We start from the raw sequence: 8,153 nt of genomic DNA on the forward strand, positions 1-8,153 counted from the left end.
ATCAAAAGATGACAATTCGACACAAAAAGAAGAAATTAAAGGAGTGGGAGCTCGTCTATTCTCGTGCGTGGCACGAAGTCGGACGCGAAAAAGGAGAAAAGTTAAGGCACAAAACAGCGAAGCGAAGCAAAGGCACGGAGTGCTTCGCGAAATGGAAGAATCTAAAAAGCTGGATACGCGTCAAAGTCCGCGTCTAGACGCGAAGGCAGACGCGGATCCGCATCAAAGTCCGCGTCTAGACGCGAAGGCAGACACGAATTCCAGCTCTCCCATCCGAAGTTGGATTGAAGCATTTCGCCCCTCATCAACCCTAGGTCATATAAATACATCCTAAAATACCACTTTGAAGGGGGGACACACTTTTGACATAATTTAGAACTAAGGAGGCGGGAGAGAACGTTTTTGAGAGGAAAACACAAGCACAGAGCCGCCGTGGAGGCCGGGTTTCATCTTTTCTTCCACCAACTTAGTCTTTTTATGTTTCTTTGTATGATTTGTTGTTTTGCTACCATGTCTATGTGGAGCTAAACTTCACGTTCTAGGGTTGTGGTTCTTTCATGACTATTGTTATTCGGATATTGATTTTGATTTCTTAGTTTATCATATTGGTTTATTATTCAATCCTGCACTTAATTATTTGATTGCTTGATCACCAATTGAATACTATCTACGAATCTAGAGTTGAACTCGAAAGTGGGAATTCTAGATTGCGTATAGGATTGAGTAGAGTAAGTTCTTGAACTCGGGCATCGGGTAACGGATTCGCGATTAGGATAGACATGTACCTAATTGCCTTGCTTGGTTGATTTACAGGAATTATAAATGTGTTCTTGTTGATTCTAACTCCATAGACATATAGGCGTTAGGTTAGCTTGAATAGGCGAGTAAGAACTCGACAGATTCTTATGAGCAGTATTAACCCTGTCAACCAATAAACTAGATAAATTAATTAGACAATTCAATTGAAGAATACAATAGGAATGTTAGATAGCCCATAACCCTAGATCGTTTTCATTACATTGATATCATAAAAATCTGCTCTTCCTCTGTTCAAAGTTCATTATTTATACTCTTTATTTAATTAGTTTAGAATCAATTACTTCTAGGTTTAATTCTTGTTTAGATAATCAGGATAGTCTAATTTAGTTAATGGTTAATCACAAGTCCTCGTGGGATCGACATCCGGCCTTTAGTCACTTTATTACTTGACGACCGCGTATACTTGCGTGTGCGTTTGGGAGCAACATTGGGACTAAGCGGTGAGCCCGTGGAACGTACAGTCCCTCCGACGCAACTAGAACTTGAACTCGATAAGCTTGCATGAATATTCGCCATGACAATCTTACGCCAACTCCACCGACACATACACACCGCAACGACGCATAACGTCCTCCAATGAAAACAAAATCAAACAAACCGGGACTCATCCTGACGCGCAGTACTCTCTAATTAAAAAAAGTTAAAAAAATCGGGACTCGCCCCGAAGCACACAAAAAATACGGCAATGAGTGATGTTCTCCAATAAAAACTACGCAACAGGTAAACCCCCGCTCCATCGCCAAACGGGTTACAATTCGACCTCGCTCGAATTAACACCCTTACGGCCATCGGCCATCACCAAACGGGTTAAAATTCGACCTTGCTTGAATTAAGACCCTTACGGCCATCGGCCATCGCCAAACGGGTTACAATTCGACCTCGCTCAAATTAACACCCTTACGGCCATCGGCCATCGCCAAACGGGTTACAATTTAATCTCGCTCCAATTAACACCCTTACGGCCATCGGCCATCGCCAAATGAAAGGGAAGTTCGACCTAGCTCGGACTCACAACGGGTTACAATTTTGACCTTTCTCGAATTCACACCCTTATGGCCGTCGTCCATCGCCGAGTAGAAGTGAAAATTCGCTCACCCGAATCTGATCAAAGTTCGACCCCATCAAACTCATAACGGGTCATAGTTCAACCTTACACGAGCTCGCCCCCCACCATCGCTAAAATCACCATGTGAAAGAGACTTCACTCAAAATTGGCAAGTCTAAATTCGACCTCGCTCGAATATATAAGTCAAAACTGACTTCACCCAAGCTGGCAAGTCCGAATTCAACCTCGTTCGAATATACAAATCAAGGTTGATTCTGCCCTAGCTGGCAAATCAGAAGTCAACCTCGCCCGAACTTACAGATCCAAAGTGACTTCATCCGAACTCACATAACAAGATCCGACCACGCTCGGATCAAGCGAGCTAGATTCGCCCTCATTCGAGTTCCCAATTAAAAGATCAGGGACTCATAAACAAAGGCGAGAAGGAAAAAGAACGTCAAGAGATACATAAGCAAAGGCGAAGCCACTATTTTATTCAGATGTACGTGCGCAATAGCCGCACCTACAAAAGATAAAAAATGGACCCTCAAGAAAAAGATGAAAATAAATAACAACAGAACAAAAAAAACTAAGTAAAAAGCTGCAACAAAGTTTCACTCGGCGTCATCTCCACCGCCGTTCTCCCCAGCATCCTCATCATCAGAAGGAAGTCCATCCTCAATCTCAACGCCCTCACCAACCTCCGGTGTCGCAGGGTCGTAACCGCAGGCAATACGATCCTCGCATGCCTTCGCCCGAGCATCTTCAAGGGCAACCTTAGGAACACTCCCCGCCTCCCACAAACCTTTGTATATATCCGTTGGGCCTCGGTATGGACCCATAGCTCGTACAAGCGGCATGGGATAGTGGCAGAGGCAAATTCAGCCTGCGCCAATAGTTGCGCCTTCTCGGCCTCAAGAATTGCGATCCGGTCTCTCAGGCTCGAAGCTTCCCGGTCAATTTCACTGATACGCTCCTCGAGCCGCGCCTCCCTCAGCATGGTCATCACCCTCTCAAATTACTTCTCAAATTTGAGGACACGGATAGTGTCTTCTAGCGCCGCCTCCCTCTCCAATGCCGACACTCGAGCATCCTCAGCTCTCTCCATCTCGGCCACTTTCTTTTCTAGCTCGACCACCTTCTCCGTCCATTCTACACTTAGAGAGTCGACTCTAGTAGTATTTTGCTCAAGTTTAGCTCGTAACGATAGCACCTTCGCCTGAAGGTCCTCGCACTCCGTGGCAACCCCTTTGCGCACCTCGAGCTCCTCGCCTTTGGCATGAAATAGCTCCTCAAGCTCACTTCATCTGCTTATAGACCGCATCAGCTCCTCATCTTTTTTCTCCAACTCCTCCCTGATGGACTGGTACTAGCGCCCACTCTAAGCTGCTCGTGCATCTCATGGCACCTGCTGCGATGCCGCTGATACTTCTCAGCCATTTTCAAAAAAATCTCGGCCCGCATCTCAGCCCTACGAGCACTCTCTATCTCCCGCATGTAAGTCTAATAAAAGAGAGAGGAGAGGAAGAGTCAGTGTAAAGACAAAGGTCACAAAATGAAGAAAACAAAGGGGAACTCACCCTTAAGGCCATCGCGGCCACACCACATGACAACCCAGAATCGCTGACCTCCTGAAGAGATCCGCTTTCAGCGGCGGAACATAGAAGATTGAACTGTGGCACCAAATCCACTGTGTCCTGCAACAGGTTGAAATCCGACGAAATTTCGAGTATACGAGAAAGGCCTTCTGCCCTTACCTCAGTTCTGGTAAAGCCTCCTCGAACATCCTCATGTCCTCAGGGTCAATGTCAGAGTCGGATTCATAATCCTCCACTATAACACCTTTCCCCCTCTCATTGGCCGAAGAAGAGGTGCAGTTCTGCCGAGATGACGATGGTCCACTCGGAACAATAATGGCAGCCTCAGAACTCCGTCTCTACGCCACAATAGCCTCTTGAACACTCGCAACGGGCGTCGCCTCCGTGTCCAGGCTTGAACCACCACCAGTTTCGGGTACCGTCGAAATAAGGCCGCCCCTAGAGGGCGTTTCGGCTAAAGAAGCCCCTTCCAACACTACCCTTCGCCTCTTCGATGGGGCCTCTCCACTACCAACGCAAGGAGATTCGCCCACTGAACGGACCGCGGGGACCTTTGTCTCCGGTTGAGGAGCAACCTCCAAGCGTACAGTCTCGGACGCTGATGCGGTCCGATGAGCGACCAGGCTCTCTACGCCCTCGCTTGCAGTAACTCTTGGTGTGGGCCAGGCGAGGGGAGCCGGTTGACGGAACGCGAGTGCAGGAGCCCTCATCTTTCTCACTCCTCTCTGACCTGTCAACAAGAAGGGATTTGATCATACAACGACAAGGTTAAAGGAACTACGGAGCAGAGAACAAAGCAAGATCACAATGAGCCAACTCATCTGTAAGAGGTTTGCGCCCAAACTTCTCATGGAAAGGCGCCCATTCACAAATTCCCATCGTGTGGGGGAGAATTGCGCTCACCCACTCATAGATACCGGCAACTAGCGGGGGAGGTAGTCTCTTGGCTACAAAAACAAAAGCAAATCCTCAGTGAAGTCATCAAAGGAAGACGACCAACGACCGTCTTAAGAAAAATTGCATGAAGTAAACAGAAAGGAAAACTCACGAACGAAATTCCACGTCTTAGGAAATCGCGCCGGGTTCTTCTCGACGTGCTTTGTTCGGACATAGAAAAAGCTCTCCCAAATGCGGTGATTGGTCTTATCGTCCATCTTCACCACCAAACTCTTGGTTCCTCGATGACGCATATAAATTATCGTACCCCGAAGAAAATGGGGGGCGAAGAGGTGGATCATGTGCCCTAGAGAAATCCCTCGGCCGGCCAGTTCCGCGTACTTAATGAGCATGAGAAAAAGCTTGTACGCATACGGAGAGAGTTGGGCCGGACACATATAGAAGCGGCAAAAATCCACCACCAAGGAAGGAAGGGGAAGCGTCTACCCCATGACGAAGGAATATGCGTAAAACGCGCAGTAGCCTGGGCGGTGTAAATGCACTATGTCCTTATCCGCCGGTACCATTTCAATAGGATCAGGGATCCCCCATTTGGCTTTGAATGCCATGATTTTCGCAACATCTATCGTGGAAGGAACGGGCTTCGACTCATCTCTGGCAGGGCTGTTAAAATCAGTTTTCGCCTTTCCCGGGCGGGGAACCACCTCATCCACTGTGGAAACCGCTCTTCTTCCACCACTTCTATTCCCTCTTCGAGTAGGGATATATCATATTCTGGCACCGGAGCACCTACAGCCTTGTCAGAGTGGGAAGAAGCACTAGCCTTTCTTTTTCTTTGATCGAAAGAAACGAGGATGATGAAGGAAAAAGACAACGGTCACAGCGAATCCTAGTAGAAGTAGAAATATGAGAGACTAAGGAGGGAGGAGAAGATTTGTGAAGTTCTTTCTCAAGCAATTGAAAAGTGTAACATTCGAATGAGAGGTTACCCCCTATTTATAGGGATATAAGTGCCCTAGGTGAGAAAACCAAGAGCCGCCAATTAGAAAACGAAAAGGGCACGGGAAACGATACAATACCTAGAAAATGTGCGCCATAATAACGCATGGGGAATATTGATGACATCCTGAACTGACGTGACGGTCCAATTTTGAACTGACGTAACGGTCCGACGCAATTCTCGAAGCGTCACATCGCTACCTCGTCATAGGGTTCTTGCCCCTCGCATGAAGCATTCAGATTTCTCCCAATTTTTGAATCAACAGAGTCCGCCCATCGAGCTCGCCAAGAGGCGACCCAAACGGGCGGAGGGACTAACTGTATGGGTCAACATATGACCACATGTGGATTAGCGCTAAAAGGAATGGTAAGGGGTCAACTAAGCCGTGGTCGTACCCACAAGGCGCAATAACGACGAGTATCTCGGCCACTGCCGAGATCGAGCCATCAGAAAGCTTGTGCGGCAAAGTAAAAGTCGTGATACTTAGGAGAGCGATGCAAAGTGAGATCAGGAGAGGAAAGTCTCTTGGTTAAAGACCATTGGACAAAAGGGAATACTTATGATATATATAGGGGGAGGAAGACAGAAAAAGGGGGATCTCTCTCCTACAGAGAAAAAAGGCAGAAGAACCAGAGAAAGCTATAGGAGAAGAACACGAGAAGTCGCAGATCTTGGTGACAAATCTTTGTAATCGTCTTTCTTGAATCAATAAAGATAGATCTTTTAACTATCAACGACATTCCCTCTGTTCCTCCTTTGTTTCTATATCACAGTACAATACATGATGTATGTAAGCATATTACTTATATTTGATATCTTCTATAAATCTTGAAAGTTCATGAGCTTGACTACATCTTATTCTCCTATCCAATGTGCTTTGATGTTTAATCTAGAGTTAATTATTTTTGGCTCAGATTTATCCTCTATACTCTTATTAATTAGTTTGACAAAAAGTTTAATATTTTTTGTTCAAACAATAACTAAATTTTACATAAATGTCAGCGCTACAATGTTTAGTTTTTGAAGAGATTTATACATGTATAAGTTATACCGAAATCTATGTATATTTTGCTAGATATAATGTAAAATAAGAATGTGAGAGTCAGTAATATATGGATTAAGTTACAAAATAACAACACTAACCTTAAATACTAATCCATGCATTACTAACTCTTATATGCTAATCCCTACGTAATTAATTCTTACATTGCTATAACAATATTTTTATATAATAGTCCTTCACCGTAAAAATCAAATCGAAACAGATTTTTTATATTATGTTAAAATATATGTCCTCTATAAAATATTTTACTATAACATCCAAAAAATATTGAAACAAATACCGTTATTATAAAGAAGTATAACTGTACGAGCGTAATTTGTCTCTAAACTAAAGGACACCTAACTTCTAGTAGTGTATTAGAATTTAGAATAACATCGTAATTGGGTTAAATGCGCACACTTTGGAGTAAAGGAAAAGTCTAGGAGGAAAAGGAAAGACCAAAAATGTCAATGTCATAGTTTTAGATGCTTTGCACCAGGTTGGGGGGAGAAGACCATGTGACTCCATTCAGCTTCTGTCTTCGCCATCCCCACCAAAAGAGTTTCTATTTTTAGAAATTAAAAGAACAATATTAAACCAAAGGGATAAACTTGTCATTAAGCAAACCCTTTCTCCTAATCTTGTACCACTATTTTCTTATTAATTTGTACTTAGGAATAATGACATATTTTTATATTAAAAAATAATTTAATTTTATATATTATTCTCTCCATTTTAAAAAGAAGAATTTATTTACTTTTTAGTCAATTTAAAAAATTGCTTTCCTGAGCCGATGGTTTATTGGAAATAACTTCTCTATTCTCACAAGGTAAGGGTAAGGTCTGCATACACACCACCCTCCCTAGGCCCCACAGCGTGAGATAATACTGAGTATTGTTGTTCTTGTTGTCAATCTAAAAAATAATGAACTATTTCTAAATTTGAAATAAATTAGTTTTAAAATTCTCTTGTTGCCCTTAATTAAATGATTTATATCTACACAAATATTTATAGATTGTTTTAGATCACAAGTTTTAAAATTTTTTTTTTTTCTTAAACTTTGTACCTAGTTAAATAAATTCAAATAAATTAAAACGGAGGAAGTATAATTTACCCTTAATAGCATACTTTATATAGTTACAAAAACCTTTCGAGATCTTAAACCGTAGAATTTTTTTTTTAGAAAAAAAAAAATCATGTCCAGTCAAACACTGCCACATCAACCAAGAAGGGATAAATATTTTCAAAATAACAATACTGTAGTAACTAAGGACAGATGTGCAATTTCCGTAAAATTCAAGGGCCTTTTTGAAAGTAGACATGCATAAAAAGGCAACTCTCTGTATTCAAACCAAACCAATTGGCCGTTCTTCCTCTTACTGTCATTCTTCTTCTTATTTACTACTGTTAGAAAATAATGGAGTCGAAAATGAAAGGTTTATCGCTGCTGCTTGTGCTACTGTGCGCCATTTTCAACATTTCCTTATCCTTAACTGATGGTAAGATCCAAAACAGTTGCTTCTTTATCTCCAGTAATGATTTAATGTCCACTTCTAGCTAGCAACTTTGATATTTTTAGAATTTGATGAAATGTTGGCTATTTTTATGTTGTTTTTGTAACTTCAATCTTTACATATGTAGTTTCTTGATATTTAATGAAATTTGGTTACTTTTAGGTATATAATAAGAAATGTCATTATTCAGTTCCCAGAACTTTTGATGGGAATTTTGGTGTCTTTATATATCTTACAG

At 42.5% G+C, this 8,153-nt stretch overlaps 1 protein-coding gene across 1 annotated transcript in view; it reads left to right on the forward strand.

Annotated features, from left to right (window-relative positions):
- Positions 1–7,732: 7,732 nt before the first annotated feature.
- LOC109237937 overlaps positions 7,733–8,153 on the forward strand; it is a 6,435-nt gene continuing 6,014 nt past the window's right edge. The window contains exon 1 of the mRNA XM_019404334.1: positions 7,733–7,900. Within this exon, the coding sequence (XP_019259879.1) occupies positions 7,819–7,900 (82 nt within the window). The 5' untranslated portion in view covers positions 7,733–7,818. The remainder of the gene's footprint in view (positions 7,901–8,153) is intronic.

Source organism: Nicotiana attenuata, unplaced genomic scaffold, assembly GCF_001879085.1.
Source record: "Nicotiana attenuata strain UT unplaced genomic scaffold, NIATTr2, whole genome shotgun sequence".
Taxonomy (NCBI): Eukaryota; Viridiplantae; Streptophyta; class Magnoliopsida; order Solanales; family Solanaceae; genus Nicotiana; species Nicotiana attenuata.